Source organism: Canis aureus, chromosome 8, assembly GCF_053574225.1.
Source record: "Canis aureus isolate CA01 chromosome 8, VMU_Caureus_v.1.0, whole genome shotgun sequence".
Taxonomy (NCBI): domain Eukaryota; kingdom Metazoa; phylum Chordata; class Mammalia; order Carnivora; family Canidae; genus Canis; species Canis aureus.
Genome location: NC_135618.1, coordinates 43229469 through 43253409, shown reverse-complemented (window position 1 = coordinate 43253409; position 23941 = coordinate 43229469). Strand labels below are relative to the sequence as shown.

At 44.6% G+C, this 23941-nt stretch overlaps 1 protein-coding gene across 30 annotated transcripts in view; it reads right to left on the bottom strand.

Annotated features, from left to right (window-relative positions):
- The window catches only part of RBFOX1 (RNA binding fox-1 homolog 1), a 2042337-nt gene that overhangs the window by 330176 nt on the left and 1688220 nt on the right, over positions 1 to 23941 (bottom strand). For 2 of the 30 annotated variants that reach the window (XM_077906569.1, XM_077906565.1), the window contains exon 1: positions 8589 to 8905. The exons of 24 other annotated variants lie outside the window; for them this stretch is intronic. In XM_077906569.1, the coding sequence (XP_077762695.1) occupies positions 8589 to 8675 (87 nt within the window). In that variant the 5' untranslated portion in view covers positions 8676 to 8905. Of the gene's footprint in view, positions 1 to 8588; positions 8906 to 23941 lie in introns of those variants that run through there. 4 more of the 30 variants (XM_077906563.1, XM_077906558.1, XM_077906557.1 and 1 more) reach the window with 3 other exon arrangements.

The following is a 23941-nucleotide window of genomic DNA, read 5'->3' as shown; positions in this document are numbered from 1 at the left end:
TTACTAACATACAGAATAACCCCCAGTGCCCGTCACCCATTCACTCCCACCCCCCGCCCTCCTCCCCTTCTACCACCCCTAGTTCGTTTCCCAGAGTTAGCAGTCTTTACGTTCTGTCTCCCTTTCTGATATTTCCCACACATTTCTTCTCCCTTTTTGCACACTTTTATTTCTGACTTTGACTTTGGGAGGTAGAGAATATGGCATATTACTCCTTTATAGATGAGCAAGGGGAGACTGAGAGAGGTCCAGCAACTTGCCCCAAGTCACCAGGAGAAGGTCATGGCCAGGTTCAGGTTCCCCTGGTCTAAATCCGACACTTTAAACTCTCTGATCTAAACCCCCTCATGGGGGATCCCTGGGTGGCGCAGCGGTGTGGCGCCTGCCTTTGGCCCAGGGCGCGATCCTGGAGACCCGGGATCGAATCCCATGTCGGGCTCCCGGTGCATGGAGCCTGCTTCTCCCTCTGCCTGTGTCTCTGCCTCTCTCTCTCTCTCTCTCTGACTATCATAAATAAATAAAAATTAAAAAAATAAAATTAAAAAAAAAATAAACCCCCTCATGAAATAAGAAGAAATAGCTCTACAGAGAGCACTCTATGAGAACACCCTGGAATGCATGAGCTGACTGCCTCTCCCAAATGCTCCCCACCTCTAGGAGCCAGGGCAGATTAGAAAGTGGAAGGAACAGTAACAGCTGAGGGAGGCCACCCTCTTCCCCCAGCATGACATGCTGAACTCACTGCATTACTCGGAGCCACACACAAGGTAGGATAGGACAGGACTGGCCACGGCTTCAGAGACACAATTCTTGCTGTCACCCTTCTTCCTCAGAAAACCAAAAAACAAAAACAAAAAAAAACAAAAAAACAAGCAAACAAAAAACTCTACCCTTTGTCTCCTGGAACACACCAGAAACCTTGTCCTTTGGGAAGGATGAAAAACTATCCATAGAGAGCCATCTTCCTGGGACTGTAGGAAAATCCATCTTGACCGCGTAAGCTACTAACAGTGGTAAAGACCTACTCCTACTCCAGGGCCGAGTGGGGTTGAGACTCTACTGAGTTCTAACTTTAAGCAGTTGTGATTAACTTCTGATTCTCCTGCCATTAGTGTTGTCATGTATGCTACTTCTGAGGACAGAGACTGGGTCTTATTTTTTTTTTAAGATTTATTTATTTATTTATTTATTTATTTATTAATGATAGACATAGAGAGAGAAAGAGAGGCAGAGACACAGGAGGAGGGAGAAGCAAGCTCCATGCAGGAGCCATACACAAGGAGGATGGAGTCCCGACGTGGGACTTCATCCCGGGACTCCAGGATCACATCCTGGGCCAAAGGCAGGCGCCAAACTGCTGAGCCACCCAGGGATTCCCATGAGACTGGGTCTTAGACTTGGGTCTTATAACCCAAAGGGCTCAAGCTAGGAACCGGGCATTTGCAGGAGCTGCCGACAAGAAAAGACCTGAGGAGTACTGAGTTCAATATTTCTGGACACCTCTTAAGGTTCAGCAGTTAATCAAGTGGACGCACGGGCTGGTTGCATGCTGGTGGGATGCATGTGTGATGGAACTATCTTTAGACGTGAGAGAAACATAAATAGGGGTGAGTATCTCTGTCATAAATCAGCCGGCGAAAACACTTACCCAAAACAACCTTTAAAAGACAGGGAGGGGGCTCCGCTTCCCCATCAAAGGCTCAGATTGCTGAACACCAAAGCAGCAAAGTGGAGTGTGAAATCCACAAGTTTCTCCAGCTCTGCTTGTCCCATGCCAACGTATTATAAAAAGCAGACTTGCTGATATAGCATGCCTTTAAAATGATCAAAATGACAGATGGTTGCTGCAGAAACACATCCTTTTTATAGGACTGATATTAATCAGAAGAGATTGACAGTGTCCCTTTAATCTTTTAATTAAAAAAAAAAAGTGCATTTCTAGAATACAGTACAGGGCAAGTCGCTAGCATCTCCGAAGTTCCTTGGAACGACGGACCATCCACATTATTTCAAACTTAACTGGAAGGCTTTGGTTTTCCTTTCTTTATATATTTATTCGTGTATGTATTGCTAATAGAAGAGAAATGATGTTGTTGCCTGAGAAGCCCAATCTTGGCTTCAGTTATGCTGTCACTAAATGTCCTTAGCAGACTGTCTTGACTTCCCTAGACCATGCCTGGTGTCCTCACCTGGAAAATAGTGGGAATGCTCCAAACAGACCATTTTGTTGTGGGAGACAGTACTGTGATTAATTTGGGTGGGCTAACACCGAATAAAATTGCCATATCCTACTTCGATATGTCTGATCATTAATGGAGAAGCAAGGTGCTTTGGATGACAGCTAACTGCCTGGTGAGTAGGATCACTGGCATCAGGCAAAGAGGATAATTAAGATCAGGATCCCACACTTCCTTCCCTGGAGAGGGTGTGTGCAGGGTTCAGAGGAGAAAACACATGCCTGGATTTCTGTAATAGCTTCAGCTAGGATTGCTGACCATGAGAACCCGGTATTTTCCTGTCCAGCACCCCATGTTGAGAACAGAACTCATTTTTTTTCCCATCTATCCACAGCCCCTTACAGCTTAGTCTGGGAGGACTACAGCCCCTTGCAGCTCCAACGTGAGCAGTGAGTCCAGATGATTGCTTTGGGGGTGGGCACAGTTTACAAGATAAGATGAGGAGACTGCTATGTGGAACTTTTGCGGAAGAGACTTGTGAAGATGGGTTGGGATCCAAGCCTGGAGTTGCTTGGGCACCATTTTTGCCACCACTTGGATGTGGTGTGCTTGTGAACAAAGACCAGGAAAAGACAACCACTGTGGGGTTGTGGAGACACATGACTGGGTTTGTTGGAGCCTCTGAATTCAACTGTGCCTGAAGCTGGATTGTCTTCTTTTTCCCCTATAGCCAATACAAATTGGATTTTTGTTGCTTATGAATAAAAGAGTCCTGAATAAAGATTCATCATGCCTCTCTCTCTCTCTCTTTGCTCTTTCTCTTTCCCTCAAATAATGCAGAATAAACATCTACCCTACTATATGTATGGTAGGTAGGTAGGTAGGTAGGTAGGTAGATAGATAGTATCAGATCTTTCCTACGTATTAGGATGTAAGCTTCATGTTGAAAGGGGTCTTGTGTGTCTTCTATCCTGCCTCATCACCATCTCCTACTTCACAGCCTGACGTACAGTAGGTGCTCAGTAAATAATTGCTGAATGAGGAAATGAATCACATTTAAAGCTCACAACCCACCTTGCAAGACAGGTATTCCTGCTTTCATTTTGTAGCTGAGCAAACAGCCTTGGAGAGGTTAATTGACAAGCCCAAGGCCACACGCTTAGTAAATGCCAGGGCCAATATATCAACCCGGACCCATTTGACTCCAAATTCTCCTCGCCACCTCCCTGACTCTTTAATTTAGTCTGCTGTTGACACGGCCTCTTTGGCAGTAGAGAAAAGTCACTTAGTGACTAAGATGGAGTTGCCTCAAAGTAAATGACACCACTAGCATTTATAGCAGGTGTACGTTCTGATGTCTTTCCCGATCAGCAGATACTCCAAACATATTGATAACATCGCAGGGCAGCGATATCAGCCACAGACCAAAACAAGTTTACGTCTTTTAGGTTTATCCAAAAGTGTATCTAAATGACCTGCGAGTTCTTTACATGTTCCCCTACCTTCCTGTGGGGATGGTTACTCTTGGGCCACTGTCAGAAGCAGCACTTTGGCAGTTCCTGGCATCACTGCAAAAGTGTATGCAGATCTGTCATGAACTACGTCACCACATTAAACGGTGCCGATCCCTGCTTGGAAATCCAGAGTACAGGGGTTTGCTTATACCATCCTCATCCCTATGAGGGGGGGCACCAATCAGCCTTTCTCTGCCACCGTCTACTCTGTGATGTTGAGTTAGAAAACATACAGAAAAGATGGCAAAGAGTGCTCAGGACTCAAATCCAGGAAAGCGGATACTCACCTGCTGGATTCACAGAAGAGTGTTTCAGAGCCCATTCGCAAGTGGAGCACTCAGAAATGTTCATTTCTGAGATCCTTGCAGCTCCTTTTGACCTATATCTTTTGACTTTTGAGTCCTATGCTTAAACGATGTCAAATTCCACAGTGTCAATGGGATGGGGAAGATACTGAAGCTCTATCTCGACACATCACCCCAACACCACGAATTCTGCAAGGTGCTCTGCTCTGCTAGGAAGAGCTTTCTCCTTTGCTTACCCAGTTGATGCCTGCTGGTGCTTTACAGCTCAACTCAAATGCCACCTTACCCTTTTAACCGCCCTCTTCCCTACTCAAAGAGACCTCCACCTACCCCGTGTCTCATGTGTTTTCCTATGAATTCCCATGGATGCACCTCAACAGTAGGCTGGTGAAGAGGGAAGGCTCTGGCCCAACATACCTGATCCAAATCTCAGTCTGTCACTGACATTCCTGTGACCTTGGACAAGTTACCTTACTGGAGTGTCAGTTTCAGGTTCTTTGTATGCAAAAGAGGCATCATAATGCACGACTGTGATTCTTTATCTGAGACCTTTGGGGTCATCTGTATTTTGAAATTCAAATTTTTATGGGGGATGGGGTGGGGAACTGTCTTTTTCAGAAAGGTAGTTCAGTGGAAACACTGATTATGTAACACCCTCAGTAGGGTCTGGGACAACACTCTGAAATCAAACACATAAATGTCCCTGTAGCAAAATATATGAATATTCACACCAAGTGGGATATAGAAAGTCTATAAATAGGCACACATCATTTCAGGTCAAGTTTGCTTCCCAAATGAGTTTTGGTGCCAAACTCCCCCTCCTAAAAACCCTGATTTACAGAGCTTTTTGGAATTTAAAATTACAGATAAGGGATGGTAGGCCAATAGTACCCCATGTTAAGGTTTTATAATAACAAATCGAGGCAATATACCTAAGTGTTTAGCACAGCACCTGGCTGAGAGCAAATACTCAATAATTATTCCCTGTCATTCTTTTTTAATGCTTTCCTTGCAGTATCAGCTTTGTGTTTATCTAGTGTTCTCGATTTCATGGGCTGTGAACCTACAGGTCTGTGGCTGTAACTATCACTTTAGTGTCCTGGGTATCCAGAGCAGTGCCTGATATAAAACACGTTAGGAGTGAAGGAATCACTAAATTAACACATTCGTGCTGTTTATACTGTCTTCCATGTAGGAAAAATAGTCTTTTGATCCATTATCTGTAATACCTAGATGGGATGGGGAGTACCTGCCCCAGTGTGGAGAATGATCCGGCCACATATGGTCAAAGGGCAGAACTTTTGGCAGATATCTACAGCGAGGAGTGCACATCTGAACTCACAACCCAGAGCCAAGGGCTCATTAGACCTAAATGCTAACCAAACAGACTAATCACTTACTAAGCCACTGTTCTCTGATGTCGTTTAGTCTTGTGCGGCCATGGTCTATGGCTTGGCTAAGTCATCTTGGCAACTTTTGGATTCAAGACCGATTCACAACTGACTTGTCAGACCTTCTTTGTTCTCAGATCATACAGCTCATCGATCATTCAAGGTATTGTCGAACATTTAAAGTACATAAAGAGGTTCGATAGGGACATACATTATTCCCTTTTATCCAAAGATTCTGAGATTGAGATCCATACCAAAGGAAAGGATTGATGTTTATACAATGCACTTGGTAATACTACTCTTTTCCTCTTCTGCTTCTAACTACCCATGAAACTGTCCCAACTGTTCAGCTCAATCCCACATGGCCATTCTGGAATTCTCTGCATGGATGGAAGGAGAAACGATCTACCTTGCTAAACATTCAACAAGTTTAGACATGAGATTGGGGGGGTGGGGGTGGTTAGAAAATCCAAGAGGGTAACAATTCTGGCTCTCCCGAGGGATGGCAGGTGGGGCTCATTGTAACTATTGGATCCACTCTTGGAACAAAAGACCTTGTTGAATAACAAGCCCTAGAATTAGTGGAAAACAGCTCCACTCTCTGTTTTTGCCAGACCAAGATGATGCTCTCTCAAAGCCTGTGATGATGTCTGGTCAATTATTTTTTTCTTCAACTGAGTAGAGCAAAACAGGGCAAGGCTACTATGAATAAGAAAAGTGGCACTTGAAAGAATTATGAAACAGAAGTTCTTCTGCCACAGAATTGTTGGCTCTTGAGGTTGGAAAGATCTTGGGAGGAATCTCAAACTCTGATCCAACAACCCTGTCAAGTGGTCACTACAACTCTGTTTGCATATCTCCAGTCACAGTGAACTAACTACCGATGATGGAGTATGCACACTATTTTGGATCACTTTAATGTCTTGCTGATGACATTATTAAGGTGTGGGTGGCACCTTACTTCCCTATGGGAAAGCTCCTGCAATTCTTGAAGAGTTGGTAAAAAAACAAAAACAAAAACACAAGGTCAAGGAATTGGTAAGCAAGCTGATACAGCCTGCTGGGATGCAGGACAGCTGGTGTCAGAAGCCTCAGCTGGAAGGTGAGTGTGTGTGTGTGTGTGTGTGTGTGTGTGTGTGTTACAATTTTTCTCTCTTTGAGCTGCTTTTCCTCCCCTGCAAATGTTACTGCAATGGAGTGATTTAAGTTTCTTGACGCCAATGGGTAAATAACAGGCTCTCTCAGCAAACCAGAAATGAAGCTAGTCTCTTTCTAGCCATAGCATTTCAGTGTGTTCCAGGGGATTGGGAGAGGAAGGAGATGAATATGTCACAGCAGCTGGTCTAGACGCTCCCCGCTGCACTGCTCTCCTGACTTATGGGTAACTAGTTACCAGAAGTGTCACTTGGGAAAACAAAGTATGATAGGGCTAAGATCTGCAAGTAAAATCACTTGTCCCTTCCAAAAATAACTGGGTATGTTTCTCAAAACACTCTGCAAAGGAGGAAGAAATAGGGCCTCCCCAATTTCTCTGCTGGCCTGCGCGTCTCCTCATCTATCATTGGGGTAATACGTCCAGAGTGGCATTTCGTAATGACAGCAACATTCCAGCAAATCGATAGTTATTTAATTCCCAACAAGCTCTGAAGTCCATTAAGCCTGATTACATTCACCCATTTCAGTGGGTGCCACTATTTTTCCTACACCGGCACTTAATCTATAACAGGAACTTATGAGAACTTTCAAAAGCAATTTCAGCATCAATCAGCATAGAGTGAAGGGCACGATTTGCTTGTAATTATTTATCGGACAGGGCAGCAGAGGGTCTGACAAAACTCCAACAGCTGACCTTCACCCCAAGTTTCCAATAGAAGCCAAAGGCCTTCCAGTTTGCCATGGACTCCTGCTTCAGGCCCCATGTGTGCTCCACGGACCTGCTTATGCCAGGGAAGACGGAATAATTTCCATGTTGTGAAGGACCATTCTCCAGATGGTCTACTCATTTCTCACATATAATACAGGAGTTTCCAAACTGAGCAGAGGCCATAAATCTAGGATGATAGAATGTTCTGTTAGTATTTAGAATCATCCCTGCATGTCTCAAATCACTGAAGTTCTTAAAGTTCACAAGAACCATCCAGAAAAGGGGGGAAAATGTATTTGACCAGAACCCTCCCCAGAAATTTTAATTAGGGTATTGCAGGATTTTGAAATCTATCCAGAAGTGCAAGGGACAGGAATGAAGGTGAAAAGGTGCAGGAAACACAAAAGACATTTTGTTTTCCTTGCCGGTAAAAACGCGATACAGGATTCATTACAAAGGGATGGCTGTTCTCAAACAAATAACCAACAAACAACAATCACCTAACCATCTGGGTTCCCCACGATGTACAGACTCTGTCATTTACTCGATGTTAGCTTTCCACAGAGAACTTCAGACATACACCCACCCAGAAGCCAACGCTTGTTTAAAAAGACAAACTTATGGTAAGGGGGAAAAAATATCCCAAGTACCTTATTGGTTAGATGGTTCTCCCCGCACAGAATTAATAGCCTTAAAAGTAAAACCAACACACATTTCAATCCTCCACTTTCTTGCCATCATTAAGATGTAAGCAGCTGGTAAGGGATTCCTAGAATAATCGCTCAACTTCATAAATTAACCATCAACAGAGTGTTCCCTTTCGCCTCGATGCCACCCCTCAACCCAGGTCGGGGTCGGCGGGGGCGGAGGGGGGAGGGCCTCTATGAAAATAGCCAATCCACGTGAAGGCAAACATATGAATTGATGCATATTTCATGCCTTTTCTATTTCCTGGGTTCAAGCTCTTAACCAAGTCACCTCATGATAAGTTACTTTGCCTCATGATCTGCTCTGGGAGACTGAGTCCCTCAGAAAGCTGGGAAGGAGAGCAAATCCTTTGCCCTGTGGTCAACCTCCTGAAGCAAAGGCATGAATGTTAAACAGCACCCAGATCAATACAAGCAAATATAGCTCAACTACACCATTTATTCAGCCATGAGAGATGTCAATAGCCAGATTAGGGTGATCCATCTTTTTGATTTCCTACTGTCTTCCCACTGACTACACGAGGGCTTTTTCCTGTATTAAAAGTGTTTGCTTTCTCAACCATAAAAATTCCAATTATTACTCTGAGCACTCTGGAGTTAAGTTGCTTGCTGGCAGTGGCCTTGAATTACCTGGATCAGTCCGGGGAAGTAGGGGGCTGCTGGAACGATCATAGGCACGCCATAGGGATGCAGGAGGACTCCTTGAGAAGGCAACATGCTTTACGTGAAGGTATTATTCCCTCTGAAGCTCAACACATCAATGGAGAGTGAGGGGAAAATCTATAGACCCAACTTCTTCCGAACTACAAAGCTGAGAGCCAAATCGCTTCTGTCAGGAGCCAAGCGCTCATCAACGCCGAGAGGGGGAAAGAAAGAAAATCCGCATCAGCAACTCTTAATGTGAAAGTTTTCTTCCCAGACGACGAGGAGAAACAGCAGCTGCAGAGTTGAAGCTACCAAAATGGAAGGTGCTATTTTGGGAACGGCTTGCCTAACATGACTAACCAAATACTCTTCATTAATTTACTTCTCGGAGAGAGAGAGAGAGAGAGAGAGACCGACCAACCAAATGACAGGGAGAGAGAGGTAGTCCGGCTATAGGATTTGGGCTCTTCCAAAGAATTTGGACAAAAGGCAAAGGACAGAGTCCAGATGGGCTTTGTAGAGAGAAATACTGAGCACGTAAATTGATAGGATTATCAGTTGCCACTTAAAACTCAAGGAGGTTAATGTGGGCAGCCTTTGGTCCTGATCCAAGAGAAGCTAGGGTGATAGTATAGTTTGTGTCCCCCTCTCTCTCTCCCTCTCTCTGGTTTTATTTTTATTTTTATTTATTTTCTTTTTATTTTTTAATGTTATTTATTTATTCGAGAGAGAGAGAGAGAGAGAAAGAGAGAGAGAGAGAGAAAGAGAGAGGCAGAGACACAGCCAGAGGGAGAAGCAGGCTCCATGCAGGGAGCCGGACGCGGGACTCGACCCCGGATCTCCAGGATCATATCCTGGGCTGAAGGCAGCGCTAAACTGCTGAGCCACCTGGGCTGCCCTGGTTTTAATTTTAAAGGGGAAATCTGCACAAACAGTCCAATAATCATACCAGCTAACATTTGCAGAGGGTGCTAAGCACAGAGAATGAATGAAGTTATTGACATGGGCTATGTCACTTATTCTGGGAACCGTCTGAACTACTATCAGGTCCAGGCGAACACAACAGGTAAGGAGGCTCACACTAGCTGGATTGTTTGCTCTCAGGCCGAGCCTCTGAGCCTTGGTCTCCTCATCTGGAAAATGGAATAATAACAGACCATACCTCATAGGGTTGCATGACCAAGTCCTTGGCATGATGCCCTCTGTACAATACTGTAGGCCAATAGCCAGTCTCATCCCGTGTTTCCTGTTCTTGTCTCGGCAGTCAGTATGGACACATCTCTGGCCTCAGATCAATGGTACAGATACGTTCAAATTGTCACTTGTAGAGGGAAGGCACGGGGGCCGGTGGAGAGCTCCCCGGTTTCAAGAGCGGGGATGGGGAACAGACAAAGCCAGTCCGCTCAGCTAACACCGAAGGCCCAGGGATCACTGGAAATCAGCTTCAAACCAAATATCCACGTGCCACATTCCACCTCTAACTCTAAGCAGGACACAGGATATAGATTTTGTAGAAACTCAGGGCGCTTCAGACACCACAAAACATATTCAACTATTGGCTTTTTCTAAATCCAAATGTCAATTCCTCCACTTTTAGATAGCCAAGGTGTTTTTACACTACACTAATTTTAGTTGCTTGATTTAGCTGCATAATTACATTTCTAGATAACGACAGTGGACAGCGTTTGGCAGAGAATTCAATTATTTAAGGCTGAATTTTGGCCATCTTGACAAGGTTTCTCTGTAATTGATTCTCCTGTATCAAAGTGGCCACACTGTTACAATTCAGAAAGCTCCAGTAACAGCTGCAAGTTGACCCCTCTTACTTAACAGCCTGATACTGTTTCTAACTTTAGCTTTTGACTATGACTTTCAACACCGCGCTTCTGAGAAGTTACCAGGGAGGACAGAGGCATCGCCACACGCCAGCTTCCCGGGATGGGAGGGCTGTTGGTCACTCTGGTAAGGGCTGGGCCTGACTGGATTATGCCTCCTCCCGGTTATAGCATGCAAAGACCATTGGAGGAGGAGACAGGAAATAATTTGGTCACAGAGTCCAGAAACTTACACATTTAGATACTTAGTTTCCTAAAACTAGAACAGAGGTGACAATACGCACTTGCTCTTCCCCAAGACAACTCCAGAGAGCAAAACTACAGGAGTGTTTTGGGAGCCACAGAGTTCCATAAATACGAAGGATCATTGTGTTTATTACTGTATACGTTGTTTTGGTTAAAGAACCTGATGGGTTCGGAGAGAAATGAGAAATGCATTATACATGGGGCATATAGACACATGGCTATTATCATTTGCAGTGAGGGCACTGCCTTTCTGCTTTTCAAGAAGTCTGCACGGAACAGAAGTTTTTGCTGATTCTGCATGAGGAGCATCCATTTCCTCCTATCTCTTAAGAAAAGGGCTCATTGTTTTGTGACTCTTTTCATTTTGACTGCCAGGAAGCTCAAAGACGAAGAGGTGGGCCTCTGTCGGTTGTGTTGGCTTTTACTGCCTGTGTATTTGTGTTCCAGTCTTCGTGTCCTGACCACCTCCAACCCTAACAGCTGCTATCCACATTGTTTCTGATTCTGATTTTACATTCATATATTACTGTCATGTAAAATCTGTAGCAATTTTGCTTTTGGAACTGTTTGAATTGAACATATCCTTGTTCCAAACCCACCTTGAAAACTTTGTGCAGTCATAAAACATAACATTTAATGACAATCCTTCAGTAAAACCTCTTTTTCTGAACACAGGCTCTGTTTTTCCAAACAAGAAGCACCCAGTATTCCTAGACCATAATTCTTTTTTCTTACATCCACTCCCTCTGCTAAAAGGCAGACATCACCTTCTGTGCATCCCTCCTCAACCACTGGCTCGGCGCACGACTCATGATAAATGGTTGGCTATCCAACGTCTAGTGCATGGTATTAAGCTCATGTTTTTGTTTTTTGTTTTGTTTTGTTTTGTTTTGTTTTCTTTTGCTTGTTTTGCAGGGACTTTGAAAATGCAGAATAAAAGAATAAAGCAGAGATTGGGGGAGCAGTGGCTAGGAGACACAGATAGGCCTCAGAAACACAGAATTCAAGGGAAGGGCTGTGCATCAATATTTGCTATGGCCATCCCAGACAGGAGGGCAACTTGCTTCTATAAATGGGCAGATGATAAATAGCTCAGGTGTTGAGGACCTCAGCTCTTTGCTGTAACCACTCAAAACTGCTACTGTCACATGAAACCATTTATAATGCGGAAACAAACACTGAAATTTGAATTTCCTGTAATTTTCACCTGTCATGAGATAGTCTTCTCTTGATTTTCTCCCCCTCTTGAAAAGGTCTAACAACCATTCTAAGCTTGAGGGTTATAAAAATGGGTAATGGGCTAGGTTTGGCTCACAAACCATGGTTTGCTGACCCCTAATTGAGAGCATATATTTTAATTAAGGCTCTGGAAGTCAGACTTCAATATAGTAGCAAATATATCCTCCTTTTTTGGTTGCCCTCTGCTTCCCCATGTGCTTCTTGATTTTTTTCTTTCACTTCCTTGGTGCTAGTCCTGTTGATCTTCCCTGTGTCAAGGATTTCCATCAGGAGATTTTTTTTTTTTTTTTTGGGTGGGGGGGTCTTAGCCAGGCTTTGATGGTTCAATCTTACCCTCACTCTCAAAAAAATAAATAAATAAATAAAAACCAAATAAACAAACAAACAAACAACCATCCCAGCTTCCATCTTCTTTCCCCAACCTTCCATGATGACACTGCTTTCTCAGAGACTGCCCTTCTCTTTCCCCCTCTTGGCTCCTCTGCCGAGGTCAGACGCTGCATCTCCCTCTCACATCTGAGAGCGAACATGAGGATTACACTGCTCGCCACCAGCCTTTGTGGATGGCAGGCACCCAAAGTTTAAACACTCACGTAGAAGAAGAAAAAAGTAACACAAATGTCGGCTGGAGGTGGGGAGAGGACAGCACTCAGAGACCAATTCCTGCCGTATGGATTCTGTTGGTCAACAGAGCCAACTGCAACCTTGTGGACCAAATCCAGGCTGGGTAGGAGGATGAAGGGGAGGAAGATGAAGATGTTGATGATGATGACGATGATGGTTTGTCTGCATTGTGTAAAAGAGAGGTGATATTTTTAAATGGAGGTGTCTCATGTAAAATTTAGATCAATAGTAGTATCTCTTGAAAACCTGGAAGATCTAGAAACGTTGGGCCACATTTCCTCATACCAATAATCCCTGAAGTCTGGAAAGAATCTGCCTCCCCCATAGAGCAGGAGAATCAGACTCTGTGAGACTGTCTCCACCATTCTTTACCTGCCACCTGAAAAGAAGCCAAGGGTTAGCTGCCACTTGTGGACCATTGAAACAGAACGGAACAAAAAGCATAAAACAGAATGTTTCTCTGACAATATTAATTGCACTGTCAATCATTTGGATATTGACAGTGTTTATCTGACAATATGGATCCATGCGGAACATGGACCCACTCATACCACCACCCCATTTCCAGGCCGAGTTGGGGAAGAGACAGTTTCCTACAGTATTCAAGGCCCTTTATGATATTCCTAACCTTTATTTTTCCAGATTCATCCTCTAATACACCCTGTCCTTCCTTCTACAAATCACTTTTTTTTTTTTCTGCAAATCAGTCTGGCAAGGTGCCTTTGCCATACACTTTTATAGATACCAGCCTCTGTACAATCTGGCCTGCTATGCAGAACTATTCGTTCTTCCATTTTTCTTTTTCTTTTTCTTTCTTTCTTTCTTTCTTTCTTTCTTTCTTTCTTTCTTCCTTCCTTCCTTCCTTCCTTCCTTCCTTCCTTCCTTCCTTCCTTCCTTTCTTTCCTTCCTTCCTTCCTTCCTTCCTTCCTTCCTTCCTTCCTTCTTCCTTTTCTTCCAATTCAAACTTGCAATGTTACATGTTCTGCAAAATCTTCCCCATGATACCCAGCAGCATGAGCTACACCATCACCTATGTTCTGGAATCACCCTAGCAAGGTACGAGAACCCTGTAAAGTGTGACTGCTCCTCTGGGAGATAGACTGGCTCAGATGAAGAAGCCTGCCATTCATACATGTTCAACCGATGACTCTGAGGTGGTGACCAGATAAACAAAGTTTCCCAAAATGCTTCCTGGGAGAATGACTGACTGAATAGCTGCTTTGGGAAAATGTGAGTCAAGCTGAGGGTTTGCAGGGGTCTCCAGACCTCTGAGGACTTCCTGTATCTCTAAATTTGTCTCAAATGTCCAAGGTAGTGGGGGGAGGGTCCCGGCATAGTAAAAAAAAAAAAAAAAAAAAAAAGCCTAAGTCTCAAAGTTGGAGAGGCTGAGTTGGGATGTTGGTTCTGCTGTCTTTGAGCATCTGATCTAGGATAAGATCCTTAGTCCTGAGCCCTAGTCTCCTCGGGGGTGAAGTGACTCAACACCTGCACCTCTTCGCAGGCAGGCTGCTGCCGTGGAATGATCTGGTTATACATGGGTGTTCCTGGCACTTGGAAAGTAATCAAAAAGGTCTGGTGTATTTTTATTTATTTTTTTCCTCAGGTCTTTAGTGTATCTGCGTGAAACTGTTTTCTCCTCATCTCTGTGATATGTCACATTTGCCTTCTCTGGGCCCCACCAGTACCCACGGTGAGGTCTCTGTTGGAGCCTCCTTTCTATCCCTCACTTGGCTGCTTATTGAAGACAGCCCCCCTCCTTCAAAAAGCAGCCACATGCTGGCTCCTCTGGCAGCCTCTCCACCTTCTGCAGCACTCACGACCTAGCCGTCTAGGCCCCTGGAAGACCAGCAGTGATTTGTCCCAGGATGGTAAAGACCTGGCTGGTGACCACATCCAGGTGAGATCCATTTTATCTCTTCTCCCCCATCCTCGATAATTTTGTTTTTTTTTTTCGTGTCTTTTTCACAGGACTGGACATAGAGCAGATGCTCAGTAAGCACTTGAGAATCACCAGTGGTGTCCACAGGACGAGATGGGGGTTCAGAGAGGTTATGTCACTTATCCGAGTTTAAACTGCAAAATGTGTGCTTTGTCAGTTACCAAGAGCCAGTTTTCCCTTCCCTTCCTTTTTTTTTTTTTTTAGTTTCCCCTTCCAAATGCCCCTACTACCTGCTCCATCATCATCAAGAGTGACCACTCCAGGGCAACAACTTGGGGTAAAGTTGACAAACTCCACTCACCACCCAGACGTGCATTCAAACCCCATCCAAAGCAGGTGAGAATAACATGGAAAGGCTTTACTTTGCATGGACCATTTACCTAGAAGTAAATTCCCTGAGATGCTACATAATGTTATGGTACTGATGCTGGGGACAGACAGATGAGTTCCCACCATTCCCATCAGAGGGGACACCAAAAGCATCCTGATCCTCCACAGGAAAAGCTTCCACAGACTGTGGGTAGGATGTACTGAGACATCGACCAGATGCTCCTCAAGTTATAGCCACTGCCTATGAATCTTCAGTGGGGGACCGATCCAACTGGGTAAGTGACATCCTAGGAAGAGATGCTGTATCCCAACCCCTCTTATGGATTGGTTTGGGTTAATACGTGTAAATGAGTTAATGAATGGAAAGCTCTTACAAGAATGACCAATGCCTGCTAAGCATTCCATCTCACCATGACACCACTATTCCCTCACGGTCTGACACTCCTTGCCTCTCCTGGCTCCTCCTCTTGCAAAAGCACCAGATCATAGTAGTTAAGAGCTCACACTGAGCCATACTGCCCATATGAAAAGCCTAGTTTCTACCAACTGCTAGCTGTGTCTTCTCGTGTAAATTGCCTAACCTCTCTGTGCCCCAGATTCATGATCTAAAAGATAAGAATATTGTTAGTAACCATAACTCACAGGTGGTCTGGAGATTTAAGAAAGAATAACACGCAGACATTTAGCTGAGGGACTGGCTCATAGCAGACACTCATTTAATGGGTGCTGGTAGCTGTGGCAGTGGTAACAGCATTAGCAACAGCTGGTCTGGAGGATCAAACCAGCTCAAATCAGACCTCCCTCAAACCAGGAGTATCAATATCCTTTCTCCTTTCAACCTCTAATAGGTTAAATAAAACAGTGCTTACAAAAGTTAACTTGCCATGTGCCTTCTTATATAAGAGCTTCCCTCCTCCTTCCACACCTCAAACCAAAAATCAAGACACAGGTGCTAACAAGGATGTGTGTGTGTGGCTTCTGTACATAGGAGAGATGGTGCTGAAACCAAAATATGAGAATTTCAATTTTAAGCGAGGGTTTGTGGGGATGATGAAGATAGTGCTTTTGAATCTGGGACACTGGGTCACCCTATTACCTCCAAAAATGGTTATGCAGATGCACAAAGAAAATTCCAGTAGGTCCTGTAAGTGAGGAGACTGCTGATTATCATTAGAAACTGGAACCCCCAGTGGTAGAGGCAGTACCGGGCTCCTCTTGGTTCATTAAGCGCTTCTTGACCTGATTCTCCTCTGAAAGCCAGACTGACTGGCTGAATGAGCAAATCTAAGAATATCAACCCCACACATCATCTCTGCTGAGATCAACAATGCTTCAGGAACCGACCCTTGACCTATCTTGGGATGAATGGCAACTGGGTTTGAGAATTTGTTGACCTTGCTTCAGGCAAACAAATGCTCCCGAGGGACTCTCAGAGTTGGGGATGATAATCAGCCACTCCCCTGAATTTTGCTTTGTACCCTTCCCTGTATCTTCTGCGTCTGTGCTGCAGGTCCCTGCAGGAGCTGGGCACAGGGACACTCCAAATAGCACAATCTCCAGAACTCATAACTGGGCGTCTCTGCCCAAACCCCATGCACATACTCTATTCCCTGTGAACTGGCTGTAACACCTGAGTTCTACGTGCATCCTTCTCTCCTTAGTGACTAAGTGCCTGGACTAGCATCTCCCCATGTGCTCTGTGTAACAGAAGCTTCCTAAGATGCTACCTTGTAAAAAGAACCCCATGACCAAAGAAGTAGGAGAAATTCAGCCTGAAGTCTATCCCTCTTGGGGGTTCATGATGCCCTATTAGCACAGTAAAGCCCCTGAGAGGTCTTGTAAGAATAAAAGAATAGAAACCTGTTTGACCTTATTTGATCCAGAAATTATTAGATGGCCAAAAGACCATCTGTCCATCCATCCATCATCCACCCATCCATCCATGTATTCATCTTGCTATGTGATACCTGGCCATTGAGAATTAATTGTCAATCATGTGCAAAGTGCTTTACTCCTCCTTTTTTCCCTTCTACTTCCTCATCTTCATCATCACCATCTTCTTCATCATCATTATCATCAACATCATCATCATCATCACAGTTCCACCATTTGAACAAATACTCGATGCTTACTTTGTGCCAGGCACTGCACCAATTTCATCACATTCGCTCCCTCTGCTTATCCTCTCTATAGCCCTCTGAAATCGATTCTGTTAGGTTTCTTACATTAGAGACGAGAGAACTGAAGCACTGAGAGGTGAAGTGAATGACAAAGGAAATAAGGCTGGTAAACGAGCTGTAGTTTGAACGAGGTTGTCTGGGCCCTGGTTGCTGATTACTCCGTGAAGCCCCTTTCTGGGATGTGACCCCATGTAAGTATTCTAAGAAATGCTGGCCAGGACGAAAGTCATGCTGAGTGGCCTCCTTATCTCCTTCACCCTCAGCACCTCACTCCATCTCAACCACCCCAGTAGGCACTGGAGGCAGAGGGAAGACACACCCAAAGCCAGTACAGAGAGCTGGATGGCACTTGGAGGCTTGGGGAGGGCTGGCCTCCGCTGCCCCAAGACTTCAGGGAATGGAGAAACACCCCCAAGCAGAGGAGGTTCAAGGCACAGGGAAGTGGGCTGGTCACGTGGGAACAGCAGCGAAAAGCAAGCGTGGGTGGAGGAAAGAGAGGAGGGTGACCTAGGAGAAGGAGTGCTGTAGCGATTATCCTACCACCTGCCTTTGCGACGCTGAAGCACCATCTCAACCTCCGGGGCGGGCTTATCCTTGGCTCTGTCCCATACTAATAATGCCTCTTCTGGGGCAGAGGGGTGGTTCTTTTTCTAATTCTTCTTCTTTTTTTTTTTTAAGATTTTATTTATTTATTCATGAGAGACAGGAGAGAGGCAGAGACACAGGCAGGGGGAGAAGCAGGCTCCATGCAGGGAGCCCAACGTGGGACTCGATCCCAGGACTCCAGGATCACACCCTGGGCCGAAGGTGGTACTAAACCGCTGAGCCACCCGGGCTGCCCCCAAAGGGGTGGTTCTTAACTCATATATCTGATGCATGGACCACTCTGAGAATTTGGCCTTCATTCCAGAAAATAGCACATAACTCACAAAATTTTCCATATCATTACAGGGGATTGAAGGCCCCTCTGAAACTCATCCCGGGGAGCCCCGGGATCTCTATCAGATGTTGAAGTGTATGGCCAATGTGTGCTGTGCTTTCGCCAAAGGAAAGGCATGGATGGAGTCAGAATCCCTGAAGTCAGGCTCGTGGTGACAGTTCAGGTGACTGGCCTCCCGTGGAATCATCCTGACGTGCTTACTGGCACCGTGACTTTGAGGACGTCTACCGGCCGCTCGGAGGACTCTCACCGCAACTTGACAGGGATGAGGTTTGCAGAAAGGCAAGAAGGTCAAACAGCTGGGGGAAGTGCTGAGGCATTCCACAATGCAAAACCAAGTCAGACACTGTGGAATCAACTCCCACCCTCAGCTCTCCTGTACCGATATGAGCGGTTCTCCCAAGTTGGGGCCTGGCTTTCTCTGTTGAGGCTTTCGCCCCCAGCTCCAGGCCAGGCGACAGATACTATCGGACCAGTGAGCTGGTGGGAAGCATGGCAAGGCTCCCACCAGAACCAGCGTTGGGGGACAACAGAGAGGTAGGAAGCATATGCTTGCATTTTCAGAGACTCTGCAGTCTGCGCTTGCAGGCGAGACCGAGTGGTTGGGCCCCAGTGCCGAGCTGGGCCAAGCGCACAGCTGAGCATCTGTGAGGACGGGCCAAGGGGCTGACCGCTGCAAATGGTTTCCTCGCCATGTCATGGCCAGGCAGCTGGTGGCAAGAGTGCCTCCGACAGGTGGGCTTCTCGGCTTACCAGATTAGCAGTGCCCTCTGGGACACTGTGGGAACATCAAAAGAGGAACCACCCTAAGTGACCTCATTTCCTTTCTGATACATATGACGACCTTTCTTTAAATATATCTTGCTCGGCAAACCATACGTAGCATTTAGCATTTGCTAGATACTTTCTCACCGCTGCTTCATGTATCCACTCATTTCATCCTCATCGTGATCTTATACGGAAAGTCCTGTTATTATCCCTGTGTTACTGAGACACAGAGAGGTTAGGGAACTTGCTCAAGATCTCATAACCTGTGAGCGGCGAGTCTGGCTCCAGAGTCATGTATTCAACGGGTGTGCTACCTCTCCAGGAAAGACACATTTAAAAAGTCTATTTATGTTTTTTTGGCTGATCTCAACCTGACTAATAAAAAGCAAGCTTGCTTATTTGTTGTTTTTATTATTTTATTTATTATTATTTTATTATTTTATTTTATTTTATTTTATTTTATTTTATTTTATTTTATTTTATTTTATTATTTTATTTTAAATAAAAGCAATGTGACCTGTTGGCTAGGAACTCAGAATCCTGGGGCCATACTAAAGTTAGTTTCAAATTCTGGATCTGACGATTCCTGGCTCTGTTGCCCTAGGCAAATTACTTAACCTCTCTGAATCTCAATTCACTCATAAATTTAGAGGTAATAATACTTCCTTTCAAGGCTGTCATGGAGAGTACACTAAGTCATGTAGCCATGTGCTAAAAATATTCCTCGCGCTTGGGTCCACTTTCAGGAGCTTCACGCATGGTGGTTATATTTTAGCATGGTCACCTCTGTTTACACGAATGCCAGTATTTAAGTGACGACTCACTTATTGCTTGCTGGTTGACCCCAAGCATTCCAGCTGCATTGATCAGTAAATTCCCATGGTTGCTTAAGCTAGGTTGAGTTGGGTTTCTGTTCCTTGCAACTAATAGATTCTGAACTAATTCAATAGCGATGGTAAGAACAGTAGACACGCACGTGCACAAAAGGAAGTCAACAGAAGATACCTTTGGCTTCTGTTTTTAAACAAACACGTTTATAGACCTTTCTAAGGGCCAAATGCCATCATAAGCTCTTTCAAAGACTAACTCTTTTAATCTTTTAATAATTCTCTGGTGTTGGTCCTCATAACTGCCCCGTTCTCCAGATGAGGAGGCATAACACAGTTTACATCATTCCTGGCTAGTTGGGTGGGAGGCCCATAGCCAAAGGCCATGTCTGCCTGCCTGCTTCCAAATCCTATTTTCTTTCCTCTGCATGCTTTGCATCACCAAGGATGTTGATGTACTGGCTAAGTAAGGAATCCTGGAAACCTATAGAGGAGCGAGCACCAATAATCAGGTGCCTGCATTATAAACACTGCCTCCGTGCTGAAACCTCCCCTAAGTGAGTCCTAGAAAAAACCTGCATGGGCCGTTAACAAGAATTCCAAGATATCCTTCCAGAGAAATCCCACTGCTGCGGAGCCATGCCAACACAGACTACACAATCTCAGAACTATATTCAGACCCAGAAAAAGAAACATCAACCTGAAATCAACTTACCACTGTCCCTATCTCTTCTTTTGAAATAATATTTGGTGGAGAAATCGGTTTCCCCTTTCTACACATGCTCATAAACTCACTGAGCTGGTTGGTTTTTTTAGGTACTCGTTTTTCTGCACACCCACCTATGACAGATCTGAACAAGTCAGCATTCCATGAAGTATTTACTGTGTTCGTTTGCATCTCCCCCAAGAATACCGAATAGAGTTCAGTGTGGAAATTCACAGATTCCAGGGTGCCTGTTTGTTTTAGGATTACCACCCAGACCTCACTTCCTTGGAGACTCCATGGCTGGCCTCAAAGATGAATGCTCTTTTTAGGACCAAAATAGAACAAAGGGACAAAAGGGAACTGAAGGGTTTAAAATTAGGATAAAAAAAGAAGAAAAAAAAAAAAAAACTTGGCGCCGGAGTGGCCTTCCTTACCCGTTTAAACTTACCAATGATGCCCAACTTTTAGTGTGGTTTATCCCCATATGTTCCCACACTCCCACTGGGACCTAACATTTGCAGGCGCTATTTATCATTCTGGCTAGTGGTGTGCTCATCTGCCTACCTCGCTAAGCAGCCCTTGTTGTTATTTTTATAATTACTGGGAGTCTTTTTCATGTTACACTCTGCCAGAACTCCGGCTTACCACACACCTGTTATACTCGGAACACATGGAGCGAAGGGGGTGGGTCTGGCAGTGGAGGAAAGGGGAAGACGGCCTTCCTGCTCACTATGAAAAGCAAAATCAAGAATAAAGAAGCAGACCAGAAGCCACTAGGTACCTCCTTTTTTTAAGGGCTGTACTCTGTGCCAGCTTGTTATTCAATAAACACTCTCTGCTCATTGGAGAGTTTGTTTCTTAGAGCAAATACTGTGCCTTTTTTTTTTTTTTTTTACAAATGGCAACTTATGTAGTCATCACGATGACCAACAATGAATATCATCATCCCCATTTTACAGATGAGAAAACTGAAACAAAGAAAAGTTAAGTCCCTGGACATGAGGGCACACAGATGGCAAGTGGCAGATTGGGAGCACCTCCGAATTCAGGTGTTCCCGTATGAGACTACTGTGCTGCGCTCTAATCACCATCCCTGCCGTCCACAAACGTCATCCTCACCACCGCCAGCACACCTCCTTTGTCACTTCCACCATCATCAGTAACACTGTTATCACCGCCACCCCCGCCAGCACCACCACACCACCCTCACCAGCATCATCATCACTGCCAGTATAGAAGTATTTCTCTGGCTCTTTCCATTGGCTGAGCACTTTGCCGGGTGTTCTACGAACCACCTCATGCCATATTCACAACAACCCCGTGTTACTAGTCCTGTTATCACCTCTACTTCACAAATGTGGAAACTCAGCTTCAGAGAAGTGAAGAAATCTGTCCCAGTAGCTGGTCAGGGGTTCATAAGATCTGTGATGATTTTACGATCCAAAGCCAGTTTTGCCTGACACCTATGAGAATGCGTTTACCTCCTGTACTCCCTTTCCTGGAGGTGGCAGGAGGAGGCACTTCATCACACTGGCTCTCCCCTCCCCTCACCCATCATATTGGAAGTTTGTTGTTAGGCTGTGAGAGACCTACCGTGGAGCTGGGATATGACTTTGCATGTGGTAACTCTACTACCAAACAATGTGCAAGAGCAACTGCTGAGATTCTGAGCTCTGGCCAAGTAACATCGGGGATCTTTGGCCTGACATCTGCTGAAACTGGCCTGTAATTCTCTTGAATGAAGCCCCATGCATCCAGGTCAGTCCCTCCTGAGACGTCACCATCCTCACCAAAGCCCCCAGATGTCTCCTCTGGCATGTTCCATTGGTTCTCCTTTGCCTGAACACCAGATTTGGGGGATAAAGGGGTGCCACAGAGAGTATCAGGCTTGTTTTTCAAAACTTCTGCTCCTGTCCATCTCTTCTGTCAACTCCCAGACCAAGCGATCACCGTGGCACACCTGAATTATTGCTGTGGCCTCCTACCTGGGCCAGGCTTTCAATCTTGTCCCTCTCTAATCTATTCTCCACAAAACAGCCAAACTGGTCTGTTTAAAGGCTAAGTTCAATGATAGTTGTTCTCTGCTTAGAGCTCTTACCATTATTTCTCTTCCCCTTTTAATTCCTTTTGTAATGAAATCCACCCCCCACCCCCACCCTCATCAGTTGTTCTAAGCCACTGTGGTTCTTCTGCCTCTTTCCCTTCACTCCGTTGTGCTCCGGGCTCACTGGCTTCTGCTCTGTTTCCTATGAACCTCTGGCCATGGTCAGGCCAGCATACACACCTTCTGCCTCAGTAGGCCTGCTCTCTGCCACCCCAATCCCCACCTCTGCCCACTTTCTTCATCTCTGCCCACTTCCTCACAGACAGCTCTCTTCATCCCCGAATGCAACTCCCACTGTTTCTTGTGGACCTGACATTTTTTTTTTCTTCTTTCAGAGCATTTGCCACAACTTGCAATACAAATTTGTACAATGGGTGCCTGGTTATTACCTGCCTTTCCCAGAAGCCTGTAAGCTCCATGAAGGAAAATGAAGTTGGTTTCCTTGTCTATGTACCCTCGGTGACTAACCCAATTTCTGAGGCAGAGCAGAGGCTAAATAAATATTTGTTGAATGAATGAGCAAGTGAATTAATTATTAACCAATTACTTAAGTGAAGGGATGAGGTCTGATTTAATCATTATGGATGTCGCACACTTTGCTATAGACAACTCGATACATCTTTCATAAATAGATCATGAAGTATACGGAACATTTTATAAATGGTTAAAAACAGCATATCTCTTCTCCCATAGGATCAGATGAACTCTCAAAAGTCTGTCTTATGTGTAAGCCTCTAGTTGTCTTATGTAATATAGTAATTGCTGGCTTGAATTAAAGACATCATTATTTTGGAGAGTTGTTCTTTTTCTGATATAAAAAGTGAAGGATCCATCCCTCATAGTAACATCATCTCCTTGGCATGCTACATGATTAAGGAGGAAATGTGATTTTATTTTTTGAGAAATTGATATTTTTCACAAAGCCAAGAGGAGCTATCAGAATAAAGGGATGTTTATTTGGGTGAATCACCAGCTTTGCACAAATCCCAAGTGCTAATTGCATAATGGGTCTTTACAAAATGCCATAATATGGGTTCGGCTGGTTTCTCTGTTTTCGGTTTGAAAAATAGATTGTTTAATAACCCATCAAAGCTATATGTAAACCAAGTAAACAATAGAGCAGATGTTGACTGCTGTCTTGTGCCTCGTAGACATAATTAAAGACAATGAGACACTCTCAGAGTCCTATAAGAGAGGACAAAGGCAAACACAAAAAATCAGTACAATATAAATGTAAACTGCATTTGCTGGACACCTGCTTTCTTAGTCCAAAATGCTGTCTCATATTTCCTGTGATGAAAAAATTTTGTAACATTCTCTATTTACTTATGTAAATATGTACATCCTGTCCTCTACTTTTCAGGAAGACAAGACTATAAGAGTTAGTCTTTTCAACTGAGTATTCACCTAAATTTCATTATGGCTAAGACCCTACACAGTTTCCAAAAACATTTTTAATTTTCTCATAAGCATAAATGTGAATAAGAACCAGTTAGCCAAAACTTCCCACATTTATAAAAGCAAATTCAAGCCCTGGTTTGGGTAGGGGTCAACTGGGGCTCTATTCAGTAGTCATAGCATGCACTCTTTCATACATTTT